Source organism: Argiope bruennichi, chromosome 4 (assembly GCF_947563725.1).
Source record: "Argiope bruennichi chromosome 4, qqArgBrue1.1, whole genome shotgun sequence".
NCBI classification, from domain to species: domain Eukaryota; kingdom Metazoa; phylum Arthropoda; class Arachnida; order Araneae; family Araneidae; genus Argiope; species Argiope bruennichi.
Window position 1 is genome coordinate 45,457,981 of NC_079154.1, and position 26,521 is coordinate 45,484,501.

The window sequence follows — 26,521 nt, forward strand, 5'->3', positions numbered from 1 at the left end:
TCCTATCGTTTGATGCCTTGGATTTGGCCAGTCTGAGTCGATTTCCTTTGCAAAAAAGAAAAAAAAAGACTTAAGGCGATTTACTTCTTTCAGTACTGTGAATTAAGATCAAGGGTATGAAGTCACGGGTACGTGAAAGGCCTCGGAAATGAGATGATACCGCATTTTTTAATTTGGAAATGTTTATGTTTATTCTGATGTCGTTGCAGTGATAAATTATTTCTTTTGTACTGTCATTCTGACGCTTCCGTTTATTTATACGAGATAGGAAATTCGAATATGTATATTTTGTTTAACACACCCTATTTGAATTTAAAGGAAAATTAATTTTATATTTAGTATATTTATAGCCGAATGATTGATAGGACTAGTTTTGACAAAGAGTGAGTTTTGTTTTTTTGAATTTGTAAATTTCCAACAAAAAATAAGACAAATATTTTATTGGGATGGCAGAAGTGGATAATGGAATTGCACTATTCCATTTAAATAGTCTTATTGATTGATTGATGAAGATGTTGATGTAATGAATAATTAAAATACATCAGTTGTTGCCATAAAATAAATTGAAACTATTCTCTTCAAAGCTTATTATATATCATTTTTTTAATGTTTTTATTTATGGCTAGGCATACTATTTGTAAATTGTGAGATGGATGGAAAAAAATTTCATTCCAAGCATTCTATAGACCTTGGACTTCTTACCAAATTTAGAACGTAATTATATTGGGAGTAAAATAGTCACTTAAAAATATTTTTCAGGACTAATTATGTTTTTAATTAAAAATGTATCGAATTTTGTTTTGCGTTTTTTTTTCTCAATAACTTCGGAGCTTATAATGTAAAAAAAAAAACATTTTTATAGCACTTTAAAATTCAAATAATAAGGTTTTCAGAGATGTCAATTTTTAGTTTCCGAATTTTTTTCCATAACTTTAATAAAGATTTGAAAATATTTAAAAATATAACAATGCTTTTCATTGTTGGTATTGTAATATTTAGAGTATTTTTATTACATAAGCATTGTTACGATATTAAATCCATTTACATATTATCTCTGCTTTGTAATTAAAAGCGGATTTCAAAAATAAAAAAGACGAATGAAGCATAAAATATTATCATGTTACCATGTTTTGAACTAATCTCTTTTAGATTTTTATCTTAAAAATTGGGAATTTTCGAAATCAAACATAATTTTTTCGATAAATCCGGTTAACAATAATATACAAAGAGCGGGATATAAAATGTATATTCTTGTGAAAACACATCAGATATATTTCTAAGAGTTTGGGTTTGCATGCCATTTCTGCATAATAAATTCTTAACAAGCTGGATATATTTCATGCATCACTAGAAAATGAATTTGATTATTTACCTGTAGATTCTAGCCTTCGGGGTCAAAATGTAGAAAGTTCAACATATAATTCCATCGTTTACATGGATTGGTAAATATTGAATCTGTTGCAGAGATCTAATCCCTTCTCATTGGTATTATCTGATAGTCATTAGAATTTGATACCAATTTACTCATTCGGTATTATCTGAAAGTCATTAGAATTTGATAACAATTTACTCATTGGTATTAATTATCTGACAGTCATTAGAATTTGATACCAATTTACCCATTGTCTTCGGCGTTTGACCTGTATCCTGAGTTTTTGCATCCGTTGAAAAATATTCGTCTTGTGGATATTGGTACATAAAACAAAACCCGAAAAATCTTTAAAACTAGAGGAAGTGGTCTCTCCAAAGCTTTCTCAAATATTTTGTAATAAACTTGTCATGACAGAGAACGTCTTGCATTTCATTGGCGTGCAATAGTTAAGAAATATTAATTTTTGGCGTGTATTTAGCATTTTTACGCGATCCATTGTGTCATCCTTGGCGAATTATTTTCCAATTAATCCCTTGCAAGCCTTAATAATATACAAAATCGAATTTTGGTTTTAGACATGTTTTTCTCGCCTGATTGAATTAAAAATTTGTCACAAAACTGCCCTTGTAGTCACAAAATCCCATATGAAATTTGATATATTTAATTAATGCGTTTTTGAACTATCGCGCTTACTTATTTCTGAGAATGAAGACCGACGAATAGTCAATCCTTAGTGGAATTTGGCTCAAAATTTGGCAGATGTCTACACTATAGATATTCAATATGTGTATCGAATTGTATCTATCTAGCTCTCTTCGTTTTTTTAGTTATTTTGTTAACTTATATACAAACCGCCGGGACAGACGAACTTCCTCTGAACAGTTTTATTCGAAATTCGACAGAAATTTGGAAATTTGATGGAAAGACTGTGTACAAAATTTCAACGTTATAGTTCAAAACTTTTTTGAGTTATTTTTGTCACAGATGACCGATGGACATTTTCCAAAAATGTGCTTTTCAAACTCAGACCTAAAATGTGGAGATTCGTCAAAATTTCAAGTACTAATTTGTTGACGATTATTATACTTCCTCTATATTACGTATACGAGAAAGTAAAAATCTATAGAAAGATTGCAAGGGAATTTTTTTTGTTGTATTTGTTTCAACCGTGTTTCAAAGGCTTGCATGAAATTTCAAGCATCCATTTTTATGTATATTTTAACCCAGATACAAAATAGGAAATTAAAGCAGACACTTAAATGCATCATAATACAGAAGCTTTTAGCAATTCTCACATTGAAAATAGATTTTAAAACAGTGAAGAAAAGTTGTTCTCTCTGTAACGTCTCTTTAAACATTTCTATTATGTAACTGCAAAAATAACATTCATAAATTTATACGAAGAGTTATGGGAAACTCAGAAATTCCATAAAAATTCATGACATTCGCATTATTTGAGCTTTCATTTGTATGTACCGAAACTCTTTCGCGGAATATTTTAGGCTTTGTTTCATATTCAACCAAACTGATTATATATGATATGTTAAGTATGAGACTGCTTTTCTAAAGTTTTCTTTTTATGAAAGTTTTAACTCTTTTCAATTGTGACAACCGTAGTGGTGAACTGCATGAAATGATTATATATTTTGCATTGAAAAAAACCACCTGCTGCCAGAAAAGCGCAGTCTTTATGTTTCGTGGTATGTAAATGTTGCTGAGTGATACAACAGGTGGTCTTTATTCCCAACTCATTTCTATCTGGGTTTTTTTATAGAAATTAATTTGCAAAAACTTTTAACTGCTATAACATGTTAAGAATTACAAATAATTATAATTGTTACGAAAAATTGTTATCGATGTTTAAAAATAAAATTACATAAACCGCAAATTTAAACAAAATAAAACTTTCATGGCCGTTTTGCCAGGATTAACTATATTTATTCTTATAAACTATTTATTTCACTAAGAAAAAGAACAAACCAATTTCATACCATAAATTTGAATATAATTATATCAGATTAATTTGCATTTAGTCTACTTGCAAAGTAAGTACAAAAAAAATCTATTCATTTTATTAATAGAATCAAATGTATTCCAAAATGGAATTTGTAATTTTTCCTTTTGATTAATCTGAATGACTTGACAAAGCGCAGTGCTGAAACAGAATCGAAAAATTTTTAAGTTATAAACAAGATAACATTTTATTCATAGATAAAGTTTTAATTAATTCAAAACATAATGAGGTTTCCAGCTGTCATCCTTGTACTAGTTCAGAAATTAAGAATTTTAATGTGAGCATTTTATTTTTCGATTCAGAAATCGGGTTAATATATGCGTCCTTAGACTTCTTTGGAAGATTATCCTTTGACAAGATATAAATCAGCGAAAATGTCCTGTTAAAACTGAAAAACGTGTGGTTTAGATCGTATTAAAAGTTATTTTAGTTTTTATAAAGAATATTAAAAGGATTTAAATTCTTAAAAATAGTTTAACACATAAAAATAAAAATATAAAAAACCAGAGATATCTGAAATTTAAGCATTTAATCTTTTGAACCAAAATTTCAGCAATGACACTTGTTGTTTGTTTAGGTAACAAATAACCAACACTTAATGACAGATTTCATCATTTAGACCATCAAAATTGTTTTTAAACAGTATTACATTTTTAAAATTTTATTTAGTTTGCAATAATTCAATCTCTGTAAGGTGACATCTAGAAAATCATCTACGGATTTTGTGTCAATAATTTGAAATTTTATCTGAGGAATTGCAGAAAATTCCATGATATATATTTTTTTGTCTTTAAAAAATGTTTAATAAATAATTGCTTTTACTTCTATTGTTAATTTCTCCTCTTTCTCATTTCTAGGTCCATTAGCTGGGTTCCTAACTCATTATTTTAGTATACGTAGCATTTTGGTAAGTGGTATTGCCATTTCTGCTGTGGCAATTGCGGTTTGCTTTTTCACACCAACTTTGATGTATCTCATCATCTTCTTCGGATTGTTCAGAGGTAAGAAATTTATTTATCTCTTAGTAAAACTTTAACATTAATTGTGGAAAAAAACGCAACATCATAATTAATTCCAATGTAATTGAGTGTTTGCTGGTTTGATGATAAGATCTATGTTTTAGGAATATAGGATTCAGATTAAAAAACCAATTCTTACTAAAGATTCAAAATGAGTGTGGCTAGAGTTGAATGAAGAACTTTATTTCAAGAATGCAGCATGAATATTTGGAATAAATATCTTATTTTGTCGATGACCATGGTTCAAAATTACGATTATAATCCCCAAAATATCCCCGGTGCTGTTTCAAAATCTTACATTAATCTATCACAAAAAATCTTACATTAATCTATCCTGAAAAACCAATTCTTACTAATCCCCGGTGCTGTTTCAAAATCTTACATTAATCTACCGAAACTAAACCAGAAAGCATTATGCTATTGGTTAGAATTGACTATTTTAATTCTTTTTTTACCCTTGAAGAGAAGGGGGAGGAGGAGGGGAAAGGCTGAAAGCTATCTTGACTTCAGTACCAAAAGATTGCGGGATTCAAGAACCTGATTCTTCTAAAAATCTGCTTTGAATTCCAATTCTTATTGTTGGAGATAGACATTTCTCTCTACTAGAGTGGAAACTCGGGGTGGAGGTAGCTGTCTGAAGTGTCATTATCACTGTGGTTCATATCTGAATGATTTGATTCAAAATAGAATCCCCCCCTAGTTAAAAAAAGAACAATTTAAATAAAACAAACTAAGTGCTGCATTTTCTATGTTTATTGAACAAAATTTCATTTTCAATTGGATACAACAAAGAAACTGTTACAATTTTTTTTTCTTCTTGTTTTAACTAATAGATAGGCGCTAAAGTAACTCGGTTTTTCTTTCTCTGAATGACTGCATACACTGTTTTGAAACAATGAGTGACTTTATATTATTTGAATCGTATTTTTCCATCTTTTTTTTCCTGCAATTTCATTGACGCACATGCATAGAATTTGATTCTTAGCACCAAAACTTGAGTCAAGTACTATCTCACTACTTTATTATAATTAAAATCTTTACCATTCAACGCATTTTGAGAACACATAAATAAATGATAAATTGGCAGGGTAAAGCTCGGTCTTCATTATCGTTTTACAATTAAACTAATAATGTTTTATAAGTCATTAAATATGTGCATGGTCCTCCGTTATCATGAAGAAACGTGACTCCTAAATGATTTGCTGATTTAAAGCATTTTTCTTTATCTAAATTCATTAATTTTTCTCGGAATACATTGGACGCTGATAAAAATATAAAATATTCTTCTAATTCAATCAAACCATAATCTGAAAGTCTCTATTTGCTTTGCACTTATTTATCATGTTTTCTATAAGTGTTTTTGGCATAACATTTCAACTGATGTTAAGACAAATAATTCGTTTTTAATTGCCGTTTAGCATTCGTTTTAAAATCTTAACGTTTTCAAGATAGGTTTGGTAGGCTGTGTTTATTAATTTATTTTTAAATTAATCTGGGATTTAAATATCTATATTTTTAAAACTCTCAGTTTTTACAAATACCTGTGTTGATTATTCAAAAATGAACTCGTAAGATTTCTCTATTCTCATGTACAGAAAAGTCATGATCCTAATCGGTTCTGGTAATCATTTAGTATCATTATTTGAGTTGGCTGACCGAAACATTGGTCACAAGTTAATGAATTACCATTGGAAAAATATTTGAGTCAGCTGTGACAAATGAGTTATAGAAATCTTTACCTAAATCCGTTTTTACGATTAACAACTTTGTGAAAATAAAAATGTAATGAATGTTGGGAACAATATAAAAATTCACCTGTTTTTCACTTCATATGAAAATCAACACCATACACAATTTTTATAAGGAAATTTGCATCAAAAGTGAGATTAAAATATCGTATTTTTACACTAAATGAACTAAGTTCTATACAAACAGAAATTATTCAAAAAAGTGACTATGTGCTTGTGAAAACCGCATTCATTTTTAGGCCAACCTAACTATTTTTAACAAACAATAAATCGACGCTCTTTCAGTATGTTATCCCCAATTCTGTTTACGAGTCAGATTTGTATTACAATTATCAGAGATTGCCATCATTAATCTCCTGCGTAATTGTGTATATGTTTTTGTAACAATTGATTAGTGCACTTTTTTTTTCAATATTTGGTAGTAATATATTTTTCTAGAGTATATATTTTTTATATTTAGGTATAGGAAATGGCCTTGTTGTAACACTGAACCCAGTTCTCATTCATCAGCATTTTAAATACCAGAAAGCAACGGCTACGGGTATTGCTTATGCAGGGGCCTCTGTTGGATCCTTTGCGCTTCCACCTCTCATTGAATACCTGTTAGGAGCTTACGGCTTCAAGGGCTGCTTCTTGCTTCTTGGTGCAATTATTTTGAATGGTCTCATCCCAGCATTCATTGCGAAATCGCCACCTCCAGTAGAAAGTCCTGCAACACCCAATAAGAAGAGGATCAATGGAAAGCTAGTCTTCCTTGAAGCGAAAGCTCTCAATGGAGTATCCCATGTTAATGAAGTAAGTTACAAAAAACAGTTTATAAAAAACTTATTTGTATTCTTTTCTAAGGAATGTAGGCATGGAAACTATGAATATGATACGTTTGGATATAAGAGATGAATCCTTTTACAATTCCAAATTTCACCGTTTCCTAGATTATCCCGAGTTATATTGGAATTAATTATTATCAGAATAAAATTCAGTGCTCACAGGATTTGTCAATACGATTTGTTTAATCGAGTTTTTCTTCGGAATAAAGCTAAAAAAAAAATAATCTGGTTTGATTGGAAGTTTTATTGGAGAACTTCGTCATTGGATGTTGGGACTGGCCAATAGGTGCTTATCTCAATAGTTTTTCTGGCAGATGAGGAAAAAAAATAACAAAAAACGGCGATTGCGTATGACAAAAAATATGCAGTGCAGATGATTTTTCAGATGGAGTTTATGAAGGCGTGTACTTTAAATATAGTAGACTAATATTTAATTTTTTCTCATTAGCCCAAGGTAAATTTGGGGGAGTGAATTGATAATAAAACTATGTGCTTTCACTTCTGTAAAAGAAAAAAAAATCAACTTAAAATCTGTTTATTATGTTTTGGTTCGATTCCTCATATTTAAAAAAGAAATTTAAAAAGTATGGATTTTTTTTTTTTTTTTTTTTTTGCAATTTTAATTAAAAAGTGCTAAGAGAAGCGGTTAATATTAACATGATTTAATACAGATTTATGTGTTGAAATTCTAGAAAATTTGGGGAATTGTTCATGTAAGAATTTACCGTAAAATCTTGTTTGTCTTCATATGCAAAGCTGCAAGATTAAATTTAGGTTTTGAAGGAATTTAATTTCATATGTAGATGAATTATAATAAGAAAATGATGATTTTTCTAACTCGTTCATTTAAATACTCGTTTTTTTTTCAGAAAGCTACAACTGATTTGGGCATTATTTCATAGAAATCTTTCATTAGACAGAAACCTGTATATACATAAGAAATTTTTAATGTTTAATATATTTTATAATATAAAAGCTTTTATATTGATTTGTAATTCTATAAATACAAATTTTTAGGAGAAATATTTAATGTCTGAAATATTATTCATTGCCAAATTTTTTATCAGATAAGACACATTTCTGAACTAGCTTTATTTTATGTTTTTACTTTTGATTAATAGTTGTTTATTCTTTAAAAATTTAAAAAAAAAATTTGAACAGAGAGATATAAGAAAATAAAAATTTTAATCAATAAATTTTAAAATTAATAATTTTAATTCAACTCGTATATTGGGAAGCTCGTTGCATGTCGAAAAATTTGTGAAGTACCTAATAAACTTGAAATTTTTTACGAAAGTTCTTTTCCATTTTTAATTTATCTTATTTATCATACAAGTATAATTATTTTGTTAAAAACTGCTATTTTTATTTCTAGATTAGAGTATTTTTTTACACAAATTATAAGTATTTTTACTTTGAAAAAATGTTGTTTTCAGAAAAATGTTGGCTTTATTTATATAATCATTTAATATTGAATATAGTTTTATTTTAAAAAGTTAACTATTAGTTTTATAAAATTAAATTACTTGACAAGTTTTACAATTCCATGTGTATATCACTTTATTCAGTAGTTATCAGTGAATAAAATTAATATTATTAAAATTCTACATTATCTAATAATTTATTTTATAGCCCACAACTGCAGATGAACCTCTCGCAACTGAACCTCTGGTCGTTAAAGATGATATTACCGGTGACATATCAAAACATCAAATCATCATCATACCGAATCCATCCCTAGAAAACGAAGATGAACCTCATAATAAAGCTTCCAACGGTGTTCAGCAAAATGGTGATTACAAACTTATACCAATGTGCTCTTCTACCGAAGTTAACAACCCAACTCGTTGTCCAGTCTTGGGTTCCACAAGCCCTATCAGTCTGTTTCAAAAGATGAAGCAACGGGAAGATGGCGTATTTGGCCAGTTCCGTCACACTGCCCAAATCCTCACCAGTCCAGTATATTTAGCCATTTGCATCACTTTTGGCTGCAACGTTGTAAATTTCATTGCTTATCTGACAGTAATCGTAGATTTTGCCAAAGACAGAGCCATAAATGAGCCAGATGCAGTGTTCCTTGTTTCTGCTTTCTCTGTTGGCGATCTTTTTGGTGCTGTTTGTCTTGGATGGTTGTCCGACTTCAAATGTTTGAAGAGGAAGTACACTATCATGGTTTCCTATGGTATCATGGGAGGCCTGCTTTTATACCTGCCCATGTGTGATACTCATGCCTACTTCTTGGGCATTTCTGTCCTTATGGGCATTTTCAATGGATGTGTCATGACGAACATTCCAGTGGTCATGAGAGAATATCTGGGTCTAGAGAGGCTAGCTGTTGCTGTGGGACTTGGTCATTTCTTCGTTGGAGTGGGCCAGCTTTTGTTCCCAATGTTAATAGGTAAGTTATAACTTTTCCTCCTCTTAATTTAGATAGTCTTTTCATTATGTCTTAGTGATTTTGTTTCATTCATAAAAATTTGTACAAAAAATTGGATTAATTAAAGTTTAAACTACTGCATTTTACAACACACTAGCAGTGTTTTGACTTCGATATCGGTGAATTTTGGAACTTGAGATTCAATTCCACCAAAGATTTTTCTTATATGTTGGTCAGATACACATTAAATCTACTGTCACAGAACAATTGTGGCGCATAAAAGTATGGAGAATTGCTTGAAAGTTTGATTTTTGATTATCATTTGACGTCTATTTGGAATTAGGTTTCGATTAACTTTATCCAAAGAATGGTCTTGCTCCAAATAACATCCATTTACTTACATGCGTTAGAATTGCAAAACCCCAAAATGTGCCTACGGTAAATTCAAACGTTATGTTGGTGCTTAGTAATTCTGTAACGTAAAATTTAATTGTAAAATATAGAGAAGAAATTGTAAATTGTTTAAAGATTGTCTTTATATCTATAGTCTTAAGGCTACAAATTGCATATATATATATATATATATATATATATTCCTTTTAATCTTTTTTTAAAAATCTAACATGTAGAAATACTAGTTTTTCAAAGTTATTTTTCTTTTAAAAGTTCTTCCTTACTCAATGACACACAAACACCCACAACCCTATTATTAGTAGACATTTTTTGAGTAAGCAAACGCAGTGAATTTAAATTATTTAAGAATACTAGCTGGTGCCGTATCCTTTACTATTTAGGTTTAATTTATTTAATGCGACACACGTTTGATTTATATTATTTTTAACAGATATGTCGTCGCATAAACTGAAAATGAAAACAATATCCATTTTTTTTCTTACAATTAAAAAAACTAGTTTCGGTATATTAGTTTCAGATTAGACCCTGTAATTGCAATGTTAATGATTATCAGCATAAAATCTGTTTAAATGTTTAAAGCACTTTTTTTTAAATTTAAATACATAGTTTTGCAGAATTTTTTAATTATAAAAATGAAAGAAAACGATTCATTTAGATTATTTAACATAAAACATTGCTCCAAATATCAAAAGAATAAATTAAATAAAATAACATTTCAGTAAATTCTTTTGTACTGGTGGATCATATATAATCCTACCAATCCCAGCTGCAAAATGAGTATAAAGCATCAAATAACATGTTATTTTATTATAAAACAATTTATTCTTATAATAAAACAACACATGCCGTTATGAACACCAAAAATACATTGCATTACACAATATTCCAATCTGAATGACAGCAGAGCACACACATAATAATTTGCATAAATTGCATACAATGCTAAGCAAACATTGGGGACAGTTTTCGACCTATTTAGCCCTAAAGCATAAAAATTTCGATTTAAAATTTAAATTCTACTTTAAAGCTTTATTGAACACAATTTGCAATTGCTTCTGCAAATAAAAGCATAAATGCCAAAGAAAATATATAGACAGACTTTTGCTCTGAATACATTTATATCATTTTCCAAATGCTTTTATTTTTTTGGGGGAAAATTCTTAAAAGCTGTATTAATTTCTGGTTTTTAATACACGAACTTAAAGCATTTTTTTACACCTTTTGTATTGAAGAACAGATATTAATCTCGCTGTTAAAAATTTCATTGACAATATCCGAAACAAAAATTTTGGTACTACCAGTCAAGATATTGAAGTTTTTAATATTATTTTCAATAAAAGGATCATTGGCACCATTTTTTTATAAAAATTCTGTTTAATTTATATTAAACACTAGTTTGATTTTAATAAGCAAATGGAAACTTTCAAATCGGCAGTTGATACAACACTCTTTTCTTTGGCTAGAACTTGGCCATAATTCTTCACAACCGTGACGGGATTTTGACATGTTCGCTGCCGGAACTGATATGTGAACTATTATTAAGGGTAGCTTCCGGTATTCTTATGTCAAAACTAGGCAGATAAATGTAATCTACTATATCGAAGCGACTATTTTCTTCATCGTTTTCTTTCATTTTTGCCCTTTTTATTTATTGAATACCGTTTGTTTTGTTTTATATAGTTAAAATAATCCCCAGATGATTTAAGTTGTATTTTAGGCATATTAGTTAGATTTAATATGTTAAATTATAAGTTAATTATTTTATCAATTTTTAAAATCAAAATTTTATTCAAAATACAAGTAAAAATAATAATGACAAAATAAAAATGAATTGAGGCATTCTTATTTTCATATATCATCTGTGTGACGGATAAATCTTATATTTCTTTATCATTAGATAGCAGTATATTCTGCACAAGTTTTGATATGCACAATTTTTTTTTCTGAAACAATATATAGCAATTTATAGCAATGGCATTTTAAAAAACAAGAACACAATAACTCTTTTTTTTGTTTTGATCCTTTAAATTATGCACCTATGATGTTTAAAAAATAAAATATTCAAACAAATATTCCTTACTGAAAAGAATCTAGAATTTCATATTCAAATTATTTTCTAAAGTTGAAGATTTTTAAAAATTCATTTCAATGTATAACTTTGTAAAATTTGTAATTTCTTATTGCATTTGCATAGAGGTAACGGCAAAAATTCAAGAAATTTAATATAATATTGTTTATCAGAATTTGTATCTTCAATATATCTTAGATTATATTTTTAATTTTCTAAACTTTTACTTCAACATTTGTAACTCAAGCAGAAAAGTATGTCTTCATGAAAATTGTAAAATGAAGAAATCGCTTCGATATAAACAATAAAACACCAACTAATATATTAAAGAAATAACACCCAGCATTGATGTTTCCTATTAATTTACATTTTTTAATAATGCACATTCTGATTTTTAGATACATTCACATGAATTCTAATTGATTTTGTTTGTTAAAATGAACTTTAAAAAATAAAATAACGAATGCTCTAACTGCTATTTCTATCATAGTTTTTATTTTCTAAAATCGTTTGCCGGAGAATTAAACCGTATCTTTTAATTCCGACTTAACGCTTTCGAAATCTGATGAAACTTTTGCACCTGCGCCTTAAAAATAAACAACTTGGCCAACTAAACCTTGGGGAGAACTGCAGTTTGTGAAATCGAACCAAACCACCTCGCCGGTTCCACTGCGATCTGACAGTTCAAACACGCCGATTACTCGAGGGAACGGAAACATTTTACCTTCCTTTTCCGCGCTGGAATATTTAACATCCGAATCTTGACCTGAATTTTTATTATCTTTTGCTCTTCTGGGTCAATGTCGCATCATCAACCAGAAGCAAGTGTAGCATGCATGTATATATTTTTTTCACAATCTAGGAACGACCTGTGCTCGCCTCAAGGTGAAAGGTGCTTTATGCAATTTTTTTTCACCGTTGAATAGTGTACTTAAGATATAATTATTCTTCATTTACACAGCCAATATAAAGGTCGTAGAGTCCTTTTGTGTAAAGTAAGGTGGCAATAGTAAAATTCTTTTTTGGTATCAATGAACTTTCGTTTCTTACGAATACAAGTGCGTTTCATTTTCTTTTTTTACGTTTTTCTTTGTTTCGTCCCTGCCTTTATTAATAAAAAAGGATTATGAGTATATTAGTTCTTTTAAAAAGCAAATCACTTAATGTAGAATCCCCAAATTTGGCACAGAGATGCTTTGGTGGATAAGAATGTGCACCTTAAATAAATTTTTCAAATTTGTATTAATTAAAAATTTTGTGAAATTTTGTGTTTTTTTCCATGATAATTCTTAGAATATTACTGTACAAAACTGATTTTTGCCTCATTTAAAAATTTTTTAAATTGAATCATTACACGATAATTCAATTAAAATCATGATTTTTTTTTTTTTTTTTTTTTTTTTTTGTAATTTCGACAATATTTTGAAAGTATTTTTTGCGCAATTTGTTACAATAAAATTCAAGCGTTTTCATTGTTTTATCAAATATTTAATCACTCGCTTGATTATTTTCTATGATTGAAAGCTACATAAAAAAAAGCTTTGTTTGGCATATTATTAATTTATAGAAGGAATAAGGAATATGCTATGGTATGGAGGCTAGGTCTCGGATTTGGTGGAACAAAGGTTTCCTAGTTCGGAACCCAATTCGATTCGATTGAAGAAGTGGCATGCAAGCGGTTCTGATATGCATTTAATCTGTTAAGACCATATTCCCTCCTGCTAGTATGGTGAGGAAGTCAAGCGAGAGTGGATGTCAATTCAAGAGACGTTCTTGTCCTCTGCCAACTGTTCAAAATTGCGAGTCTTTTCCCAAATAACCCTACTATTTCAATAAAACGTCACGTTAATATAACTAAACTAAGGGAAATAAGGAAGAGAAATTATAATACCTTGATAGTTAAAAATTAGAACCATTTGGCAACTACGCTTTTTACAATACTATGATATGATAGAACCCTTTAGCAGTGAAGTTTTATTCTCTGCAAAGTATCTATATTCCAACTTTGGTAGTTTTGAGCACTCCATCTGCACTGTTGAGTATTTAGAACGATTTTTGTATGACATTTCACGCAATTTACAAACCGTATACAAACTAATAAAAACTATCGTTTTAAAATAATTAGGTCATTTCAAGGGAGCTTTACATCGAGAAGTAAAAATCCAAGCTATCGCCAGGTGATTCGTAATTCGTTCATATTATGAGGCGCGCTAAGGGTGATCTAATCTGCGGCGTAATTTTCCTTATCCTCTTAAACACATAGCTAGCTATGCTGCAAGTTTTAATAAAATAAATTGCTTTCTCGCTCTATTGCAATTATTAACACACCACAAAATATTTACCTTGCTAAATTAGAATAAAAATGCCTGGAAACTAACGATTCTATTCCTTATACCTTTGGAGATCGCAAAGAAGTGAAATGGAGACACTTTTTATCCCCCTCGCTGTATGAATTTATCAAAAAAATTTTATAGATATTAAATATATAATATAAATAATACCGTTTATGTACACTTCTTTTTTTTTAGTTTCGCCTGCTTCGTGTTTCTAAAAATGAAATTTTGTAATTGATTTTTATTCACTCTCTGATATGCTAAGATTCCGAGAAATTTTATAAAATGCAGTTCAATTATGGCTATTGTAAGAAAACAAAAAGTATAAATAATAAAAAATATCAAAAAAGTGATATTTAACAAAAAAGAACTTCATATTGCCTTAATATTAATAATGTTTAATTATGTTTAAAACTAAAAAAAAACAGAGAATATTAATTAAAAGAAGAAAAATCGGTTTTAGCACACTAATAAAAGAGAGTTTCTAAAACAAAATTTTAGCATAATATTTCGATTAATTTTTTTAACTAATTAAAAGTTAGTTAAATTCTTAGTGAGCCTCAAGATGTAATTAAGAGCGAAATTTGGTAGCTGTTAGTCACACGTTGCACTCTGTTTAAATGATGTTTTCAATTTACAAAATTTGCAAACGATATAAACTGCAACTTTTTAAATTTCTAAATAACAACGATTTAAATCGCAAACGATTGTTCTGAATGTACAAAAAATATACGTTATCTAATGAAAAAAATTAATAAAAGTAAAATGAATATATTTTTTTGATTCAGCTGCTTTGTGATTTTAAATTACATTAGAATTGAGTAAAGATAAGGAGTGATTTAAAAGTATTGTAATAAATCATAATTAACTTAGAAATTCATCAGATCTATATCAAAATTGGGTATATTTTTCTGATCATATTTAAATGAAAAACTATCAAAAGATTGCGATTTTTTTATCCTTGATGTTTTGATATAGGTAACAAATGAACAACAGAGCTCAAGATTGAAATCAAAGCAAATTATCAAATTATTTAATTTGGAACCATTATTGAAATTATCAAAGAACAGAAATGCATACTGAAAAATGTGAAATGTACATTTTTTTTATCATATTCAAATTAAAATCTATAAAAGTTTGCGATTTCTACTTTGATGTTTTGATATTCTCAACAAATGAGCATATTCAAAATCAGAACTTAAAACTGAAATCAAAGCCGATTGTCGAGGGATTTTAAGTGGGATCACTATTAAAAATATCAAAAATGTATATGAAAAATTTAATTTTTCTGATCATATTTAAATTAAAAACTTTCGAAAAATTGCTATTTTTTTTCCTTGGTGTTTTGATGTAGACAATAAATGAGCATCAGAACTCAAAACTGAAATCAAAACAAATCGACAAATGATTTAAATTAGATCCGCTATTAAAGTATTAATGAACAAAAATGCATAGTAAAAAATGCAAAATGTAAATTTTTCTGATTATATTCAAAATAAAATGTATCAAAAGATTGTGATTTCTACATTGATGTTTTGATATAGACAAGTAATGAACACTTGACCTCAAAATTGAAATTAAGACCAATTGCCTAATTATTGAAATAGGAACCACTATTAAAAAAATATCAAAGAACAAAAAAAATAAAAAAAATACAGTGCTATTTTTGGAAACTCATTATTTTTTCTGATGCCCATCATAACGGTGAGGGTGGAAAAAACGTGTCCGATTTATTAACACCTATGTAAGTAACGCATTATCTATGAAATAAACCTGTTTTGCCACAGATGGTAACCACGGATAAGAAGATTGTGTATTTTGTTGTCTATTTTTTAAATTTCTTTTCAGTAAGTTAAATCAGGTGTAGTCACTTTTCCTTCTTTTGCAACGTTAATTCGCCAGACATGTCTTCTGGACGGATGAATGAATCAAACAGGTCAAGGGTTAACGGTTCAGCAATTTATTCAAAGCTACTTACATGCGCAATTCACGTGTGTAATCTCAATCATTTTACTGCTTAATATTCAGTAGCTTTCACTCTGAGGCGAAGCTATTTTCAGCAGTTTAGAGCCCGTTGGAAAATGGGCGAAATTCAAGGTTGATAAAAACAATTGACATCTAATTTCTTAGTGAATCCCTATCAAGAATACCTTTATTCGTATTTTATTAATTTAATTTTTTTTTTGAATTTTTGAAAATCGAATTTTATTTGTTTTTTTTATAACTTAAAAATATTTTTTAATATCTTGATTTGCACTGATAGATTTTCAAAAGTCACTTATCCGAAATGAATCTTTTAAAACTCTTTCTAAGTTTAAATCCTAATTTAAGTCCTCAATTTGTTTAGAAGTTAATTTAAATTTTATAGAATGATTGACCCATTTCAAAAAATAGCAAATACCTCTGTTTTCATATATTTTTTTGAAATGTAAAATATTTTCTAGAATAACTTTTCAGGCAACAATGATATCAATCGTAATGGCAACTCATTCTTAATAACAAATTTTATGCTGAATCAACAGATGAAGCTGTTGCGATTTAAAATTCAAGGAAATCCTTTTACAAATTTTTGAAAGAATATTTTTATCGAAAATGCTTTGAATAGGTTGATCTATCCATGAGTTTGCAAATCCATTGTAATACCTTTTATGCATTTCTTTTTACAATTTACACAGGCGAAACGACTATTTTCTGAAAAAAATTAACAGTATAATTCTAGTCATGCTTACGAACTTTGATGACTATGTCAACAATTGCATATTATTTCCAATTAAACAAACTATTATTTTAAATTAGATTTGCACAATGAACTTTGAGAACTCTTACCGGTACGCTATATTTGGTTAAGCTTGCAAAGTGGCGAAATCGGCGCAGTTGTCGAAACTGGAGATTATAAATTTTATTTTGCGATATATCTTAAAAATGGAAGGGGGTAGGCGACCAAAGAAGATTTATCTATAAGTCATGAATTTCCATATGAAATAAAAATTGACGAAATCGGAGTAGTAGTTGGAGCTAGGCAATTGTTTTTGTTCACCAATTATTTTTACTTTCTGATACACGAAGTATAGAGGAAATATTATAACAGCCAAAAAATTTGAACTCGAAATTTTCATAACTTTCCATGTTTCAGACCTTCCCGAGTTCTAAAAATACATTTTTGATATTACTTATACTTGTCACATTTTGAACCAAATTTGTCTTTGGATTGACCGTCTGTCGGTCTGTACTTTCACATGCATGTAAACTTCATGCATAATAACTCATAATTCACATGCATAATAACTCATACGCGCAATTTCTTAAATCAATAAAATTCAGCATGTTATCTTGTGACTTCAATTGTAGTTTCATGTCAGATTTTAGTGTCGATCGTTCTGGCAAAAAGCATCTAAAGTACATATCCTTGAAATAGATTCATTAAAAGTAATAGATACACGGTAAGCATTTCGTAAGTACAGTTCTCTAATATCCTATTCGGTTCCATGGAACCATATTCCAATATCATATTCGGTTCCATGGAACCATATTCCAATATCATATTCGGTTCCATGGAACCATATTCCAATATCATATTCGGTTCCATAATCCATATTCGGTTCTTAATCAAAATCCACAATTCTATACGAAGGGAGACGAATGTGATCTTTATCGGACAGTGCGAGAAAGTTTCATGGAGACCATTTCCGATGGTTGGAATTATATTTAATGTATGTCTTTCGCTGTGTCTGTCTCTGACTACAACTGAGAAACGCTTTAAGCTAGATAGATGAAATTTGGTATATGATCTTTACTCCAAATTTGTAATTTTTTTCTATCAAATTTTGAACGAGGCTATTTCATATGATGTCTGTCTGACAGTTCGAAAACAGGTGCAAGCGATAAATACAAAACTAAGGAGGCGAAGGGATAATATTTTGTACACAGATGTAATATCTAAAGGTGCACATTCGTTTCAAATTTTGAATCAAATCTCTCAAATTGTTGAACATTTGTCTGTCTGTTTGTACATTCTCATGCACGTAAACATTATAACTCAAAACACAACGAATTAGACGACTGGAATTTGGCATGTAATATTATTTCTATAACTTTTATATGTTAAATTTTGGTTTTATTCCGTTTTTAAAATGAGGCATTCATCCAAAATGCCTAGTGATTATATGCGTAAATTATATTTTGAGTAACATAACATACGCATAAGACTCAGAAATATATTGAGCAGCCCTGGTGTTCATCACTTTACCAAAAGTTTGAAATTTTATGCGAGTGGAGTACATCTTCATTAGAGAGCATGCGAGAAAGCTTTAAGGAGACCACTCCTATGGTTAAAAAAATTAACTTTTTTTAGTATTTGAATTTCGGTGTATTTCTCAAGTTTGTGAAAATTATATATTCAAATTATATATTCAATTATATATATCTTCTAGTTCTTAAATTTAATAACATTAATCTGAGAATTATTTTTAAAAAAATTTCACATGAAAAGAAGGAATTTACATAGTTTGCATGAATGATTTAAATCGGAAGCTTTTATTCCTAGTTGTTTATTGGTTATCAGAATATGTACAATCCCTTTTTAGATATTCTAGATAATCTTCAGACATGTAACTTCAAGGTTGAGCAGAAGAATCAAAATCACGTACGTGGTCTGCTTGATAAATACGATTTCCCAGAAAAAGCATATGTCAATATTTATTCTAGATTATAGTAGTTTGGAAATTATATTCTTCGAATTTGTTGAAAGCAAATATCAATCGGCAGACGCCCCCTTCAATATTTTTTTCAGATTTTTAAGCAATAATCGCAACTATCGATTAAAGATGTGTTTCGCAATTATTTTTATTTTCAGAAATGAATATTATAAGTTAAAGTTATTTAGAGAAGGGTTATAGTGCCTTTGTGTTTTCTAAATACAATGTTAATTTCTCGATGAATAAGCTTTTAGTGTCGTTAATTTCTCGATGAATAAGCTTTAGTACAGTTAATTTCTCAATGAATCAGCTTTAGTACAGTTAATTTCTCAATGAATAAGCTTTAGTGTAGTTAATTTCTCGATGAACACGCTTTAGTACAGTTAATTTCTCGATGAATAAGCTTTAGTATGGTTAATTTCTCGATGAATAAATTTTAATATTCCGTATTTAGCAACATCTACAAAATACCCTCTCCTTGAATTATCTTGTTGAAAAAAGTGGGGAATCCTGTTTAGAGGGGAATATCCATGTTATCGTTCTAGAACAGCGATTAAAATGAGTTTGATAAATGTAATTTAATATGAAATTTGCTTTTAATAGTAAGAAAAAAGAATGGATGTTACATTTCTCGACTACTGACCAGTGCTGATGATTTAGAATCATGCAGGAACAAACACTATTATAATATTGTCCAAAGAAATAAATCAAATTATTTCAATATTACCATTGAAATGTGATGTACTTTCAGATTTCTACATCCCAAGAATTTTAAAAATCGAACGGTAATTGTGAAAAAGAATGTAATCCAAGCAGGGAGAATAATTACATGACTATTATGTTGACTATATGACTATTATATTATTATATGACTATTATGTTATATCACTATTATGTTGAAAAAATAACGAAATCGTATAGATTCAATTTTGTACTGGTGTATCATTTATCCTAATACATAAAGTAGGTTCCAAACATTCTATCTAAAAATAAAATATCATATTTGGTTGTCAAAAGAAAAAAGAAAGTTCTACCTTGCTTATTATTATTATTTTTATTTTTTTCATTTTCTGAAAAAAAATTACAAAATCATTAGATAAATTGTACTGCTATTAATTCTGACAGCGTTCAGAAATTTGAGTCTGTAATTCTGCGGAAAAATTTTTCACTCCCCAAAAGAAAATAATTTAGTCTTTTGTCGGTTTATTAAAATGAAATAGTCAGCAAAGTGTAAGCACAAAATAGGAAATATAGTGTATTTGAAGTATCTATTTTCAACTTATATTCTTCTTTATATGCAATTTTTGATGTCATAATGCAATTATTGTGAATTTTGTCATTTTTGGTAACTTGTACGAATATATTTTAAAATTTACTGAATCTTGGAAGAAAATGATATGAAATCTATAATTACATATTTCTGCACATCCAAAAAAGTCAAAGGGTAAACTTTCTTTATGGCAAACAACAGATTTTATTATCAATATTCATCTTCAAATTATCGTTGATAGAGAACTCGGATTGCGATACTGAAGTGCTTCGAAAGTTGAACTGGTATGAAAACGCGCGATTGAATTGAGCGAGCACGTCTTGGCGATACATATTTGTATCCTTGAGTACTTTATCTTATATTATCAACTAACCACGCTATATACTGCATTTCGGGAATTTTCTTTATTTTGTTCAAAACTGAAAATATTTTAGCAAATATTATATAAGAATTCTTGTAAAAATTCCTTAATACTGATATTTTATTCATCCCTATAAGATTTATATTATTTAAAAATAAAGGATGTTGATAACAAAAATATCTTATAGGATTTTTCATTCCAAAATATTATCTATTAAATTTACATTATCCTAAGTATTCTTGTCTTATTTGATGAATACGAAATGCTTAGAAACATAATTTGAAAGTAATATTAAATTCTTCTGCTAACACATTGTAAATAATGCGCATTTTGATGATAAATTAGCTTCTTCAAGGTCAAAATAGAACAAAAAAAACTATGTAAAACAAATGACCTTTGATAATGAAGTGGACAGCGATATTCTATTTTAAGAACAATTGGGGAAAAAATTTAAATTTTTTACCGTTATTTGTCAAAAGTGAAGAATAGAATTAAATGCAAGTTTTTCTTTAATAAGATTGCAAAACTAGATTTTAACCTTCCTTGGCATCAGAGAAATAGAAATAAATATTCAAGACATCTTAGAGTAAAGCTCGAAATATAGAACGCAGTTTATAATGCGAGATCAGAATTAATATTCGAAAAAAAGATGCTTATCTGCAATCTTCTTAAAAAAATGCTTATCTTGTTTATCTCAAAGATTACGTATTTAGTTAGTTTGCTTAAATTTTGAAGACATTTCAACAATTCTTTTATTTTTGAAATGTTTCAAAAATTTTATTTCTTAATAATTTTTAAAAAATAGCATAAAAAATAGCAATAACTATCAACTTTACTATAAAATTTGAATCCAACCCAAAAAATAAATATTTTCCTATAAAATTATGCAATTCCTATTAAATTATTTGGGAAACAATAGAAACTTATATTTTCGAATGAGTTAAAATTTCATTTTACACTAACTTTCTTTAACCGCCATTTAGTTAGATGGGAGTTATGATTTTGCTCACATTTAGTTCAACAATTCTTCATTCTTATGTATATTTATTAACTTAATATACATGATTTTCTATATTACTTAATATACATGATTTTCTCAAGAAAATATTTTTCAGCATCAAATTGTGACATAAATTAAATTTGTGTAAGTTAAACGACTAAAACCGTTACGTTCATTGTTTATAAAAACCATTCTAATAGTCAAATCTCATTAAATCATAACATAGTTCATCTAATTAGTTTACTATAACCACTTTCTTATTCGTCTCTTAAATTATACAGGTATTAAGCAGAATCCATCTGCCTTAACTTTCAGCTATAGAAGGAAATTAAAATTTTTTTAAATATTTGATGAAACAATGAGCTATAGCTTGATATTTCAGCTTTTTCCCCCTTTCTCTAATCAAAATATTTCTTATTGGGACATTCTTTCTTTCGTTTGTATTTAAATACTTTTTATTTATTTTATTGAAAGGCTTTAATTTCAAAGCAGCAATGTACTCTATTGTTAAAAATGAATCAAAAATGTTTTTAAAAATTGCGAAATTTGTACTCTAGTTAAATTTGTATTATTGAAAAAACAATTTCTCAATTTTAAAGTTGCGTAAAAATTAGTTTTGTTTAAAACATTTCTGGGAGTTATCACAGAAAACCATCAACATTTCACTTAATTTGTAATTAATTAAAATTCTAAATAAAATTTCAAAAGCATCGCTTCAGAATTCTCATTATCACCCTCCAAAGTATATCTGTGTGATAGCTCTAGATAAAGGTTGATATATATAAAATTAATTAACCAGTATTAACCAGTTATAGAGCATTTAATAATATTCATGAATATCTTGTGAGTAATGTCAATTTTCACTAATGCACTGGAATTTTAGAAAATGTATCCGCCAAGAACAGTTTGCATATTGTAATTTTTTTCATATTTTCAAGTGAACATATTTTATGTATTAGCTGGTTTTGGTTTAATTTATGAACGAAGATTAACCCAGAGAAAGATTTTGCTGGGTTAGAGAACAAGTCATTTTTGGTGAATTTTGAATCTGATAAAACTTACATTGAAACACGAAAATCGTTCCATCCATCAAAACACAGTCATAATGAAAAATACCCTATTCTACCGTCTACAACTGCATGATGTCTACAACAATACTAATTCCATGAAAAATGGAACAAAAAGCCCCTCTTGCAGTCATATCTCTCTCTCTCTCCAAGACTGAGCATGCATTGTTCAAAGGCATCGGATTTATGTCTTACTTTGCACTACTGAAGCGCATTAGTTTTAATATAGAAGTACCTGGGAAACCAAGCTTCGAGCGGCAGGGTTTTATTTTTTTATTTTTTTGTAAAATTATAAATAAATGGCCTATATATAATTATGAATATCTTATGGCTCGTTTAAAGTTGAAAGCGAAATCTAATTCAATTGCAAATGTGGGACTGAACATGATAAAAATGCTTGGGAGTCCGAAACCCTAACCACTACTCCGTCTCTGATACGCTTATGGAGGTTATGTGTAGCCACATGTCAATATTTAATTATAAATGTGGGGTTTTTGTGTAAAATTGCTTATTTTTAGGAAAGACACCAATGCAGATAAACTCAAAAAGCAAAACCTTACCTAAATATAAAATTTAATCCAAATCGTTAAAGCGAGATACACGAAATAAATTTATATACATATATAATATACCTACAAGAATTACTCGTTTAAAGTCATAAGATATATTTGTAATTGTTATTGTATGAAAGGATGCCTAGCAGAAAAAAAATGTGACCAAAATGCAATGCATTTTACTTTTTTTTACATATCATAAATTTTCTTTTTAAATCCTAATAGAATTAGGAAAAATTAGTGAGTCATTATAAAATTTTTTTTCACTTTATGTTGATGGCAGCATTGAATATTTATTTATCTATACAGAAACGAACATCATCAATCTGTATCAAACTAATATACTCCTAAATCAAAGCACTTTTTTCAAAAATTTTATTTAGGTATCAAATTTTTATCAAAGAAATAAAACTAATTTCTCAGTCTTTTTTCTTTGTTTTGATTAACTGAAAATTCATTAATTTTATATTTTTTCCTATATCACTTTCAAAAAATTTATAATGCTTTATTATTTCCTACAGGTTACTTCAGAGATAACGTTGGTTCCTATGATCATCTGTTCACAACTCTCGGTGTTATGTGCCTCACCTGTGCGGTACTGTGGTTGCTGGAGCCTCTGCTCAAGAAAATCAAGCCTTTGAAATGAAGTGCGACTTAGCAGTATTATTTCAAAAACTTCCTAGACGTCAGGCTTGTTGCTCTGACTGCCGTCTTTCATTGTGATATACAGAGAAACAAAAACATTTTCTTCCTCGTGTTTGATAACTTATGTTTTTATGGTAGTCCGCGAGCATTGAAGGTTTTGTTGAACTCTGATTTTAGTTTTACATTAATTAATAATTTTTTATTAAAAAAATACAGCCAGATTTTGCTGACTAGTGAATAAATCTGTTTACATTGTTTATCCAGCATAATTGTTTTATAATAGATCGTTTTGGTTTGAAGTGAAACTTCTATGGTAAAGCCTTTAAGGTAGAAAATGTGCTGTAATGCCGAAGTCAAATGTTGTAAAATATCAATGTCACTCAGTAGCGTCCATTTACTAACGCGTTATTTTGTAATTCATACAAAATCATCAAGTGAGATACTTCTAAATGGCCCTCCACTGCAAATAATAACACAATTGCTAAATTCGTTTACAAAATAGAGATCACCAGCTTATGTCTAGCTAGATGCAAGTATGATTTGTTTCGGGATGCGGTCTTCGCGACCACTGAACTAATGCTATGCCCATAGGAAGAACGAGAACTTATCCGGCAATTTTTCATCCACGTGTGACCCCCTCCCCTCCAGAAGTTATACTGTAATCGTCAGCCATGCTGTAAATGTAGCATCCAGCCCGTCCAGATGCAAGTACGATCCTTCTCGGGTTGAGGTCTTCGCGACCATTTCACTAGTGCTGTGGACATATCTAAATGCAGATATATATGCTAGATTCACTAGTGCTGTGGAGATATCTAAATGCAGATAGATATGCTAGATTCACTAGTGCTGTGGAGATATCTAAATGCATTTAGATATCTGTGCTAGATATCTAAATGCAAGTCTTGCATTGTGCTGTAGCTTAATACTAAAGACAGCAAATGCAGGACACTCTCAGGATATCAAATTGAAATGCCACGTATTAATTGATCACATAGCATTAATTAATAAAAAATAAATAATGAAGGATACAAATTTCTTATGATGAAGACAATAGTTGTAAGTATATTATAGTGATATATTTGTACGCTTTTAAAATTATTTATTACAAATTTAATGATTATGTTTTATCTTAATATATCAGTTTAAGTTATTTTTATTGACTACCTATCAAACATGAAAATTGGTAAGAAAGCAGATGTAAATGTTTTCAAACTTTTCATCATTTACTGCAGAAGATTCACTTCAAACTTTTACTTAAAAGAAGGAGGAAAGATTTATTTCTTTTGTAATCGATGTGATTGTACTTAAATTATAAGTATACATTTTTTGCAGCTAGGAGATTTTTATGGTATTCACTTCTTTTCTGAAAGCATTGTTTCTCTTGCTTTTATTTTGAATGTGATAAAAATGATCTGCACCTCAAAAAAATTGTAAACTAAGAAGTTTAAATTGGATACCGTAAACTTCTTTTTATATATCCATTTATGTGCTCGTTGTGGGTTTGTCTACAAGAGTTTAATAATTTATACAGATATGAAATTCTGTATCTTTGTTTACAGTGGACTACTTGACTTATTTTATAAACTAAAAATGTGTTAGTTTTCATACATATATTAATTATTTTAAAGACTGTTTGTGTGTATGTTGAAAATAATATCATGGGTTATTTGCTTACTTTTTATAATACCATTTGTTTTTGTTTGGATTAACTTAAAGTACATTTAGATCGTTTTCCTTTTTAGTATTCAACTTTTAACCGTCCAATAAGTTTTAAGAATGAACCTCAAAAGCCTTGGAACCAAAATAAAAGTCATGAAATCAGAATTGTAAATATCTCTATTTTAATTTGGAATTTTTAGTAATTGTCACAACTGAAGTACTTAATGTGGAGAGAAACGAAAGATGCAAATTAAAAATGAAATTCTTGTGAATTTCTTTAATATCTTATTAGAGTTTTAGAACATTAAAAAGTTGATTTCAGCCAAAACTTTTTCTTCTCCTCTGACGACTGTATTCTGTAATACATCTGTCTTTGTAAAACCCCATTACATATTATTGTTGATGAAATTATATAATTTTTAGTATTATCTGTTTCTCCGTTATTCAGAAAAGCTAATATTAACGTACGCTGGATAACTGAATATACTGAACCTTTATACTGAATTTTGATTTATCGATTACCTGAAACTTGAACTCGATTACCTGAATTTTGAATTATCCGATCTAGTTTAAAGAAATTCTCCAGCATACGGTGAACAATCTTTGTAACTAATAAGAAAGAAAATATTTTCTACATTGATGTCTTATTCATTTTAAAAGTTTACGCATTTTTATTATTTTCTGATTCTATTTTCTTTAAAATTAAGTCAGACACTTTAAAATTTATCTCAAAATATGTACAATATTATATTCTTGGACTTCTTTTTCTTACAATAATTTTTAAACGTTAAATATACTCATAAACCTTTGTAAATGATTACCTATATTATAAAGTTAATATATATATATATATATATATATATATATATATATATATATATATATATATATACAAGAGCGTGATTTAGAATTAAAAAATATGCTTTTAAAATATGGGCTGTTAGAAAGTGAGCATTTTTAGAACTCCGGCCTATCAATCTTTTCTGTTTTTCGACTTGCACTTTAACCCCTTTTAAATCATATAGTTAACAGTCGATAGCACTTAAATTTGATACTAAGAGAAATGTTGTTAATATCAAATTTCGAAACTGAAGAATGG

General features: G+C 28.7%; 1 protein-coding gene across 1 annotated transcript in view; it reads left to right on the forward strand.

Annotated features, from left to right (window-relative positions):
- The window catches only part of LOC129966878 (monocarboxylate transporter 9-like), a 62,576-nt gene extending 36,341 nt beyond the window's left edge, over positions 1-26,235 (forward strand). The window contains exons 2-5 of the mRNA XM_056081483.1: positions 4,244-4,387; positions 6,614-6,948; positions 8,613-9,378; positions 23,640-26,235. Coding sequence (XP_055937458.1) covers positions 4,244-4,387; positions 6,614-6,948; positions 8,613-9,378; positions 23,640-23,764 — 1,370 coding nt within the window. The 3' untranslated portion in view covers positions 23,765-26,235. The remainder of the gene's footprint in view (positions 1-4,243; positions 4,388-6,613; positions 6,949-8,612; positions 9,379-23,639) is intronic.
- Positions 26,236-26,521: the final 286 nt, after the last annotated feature.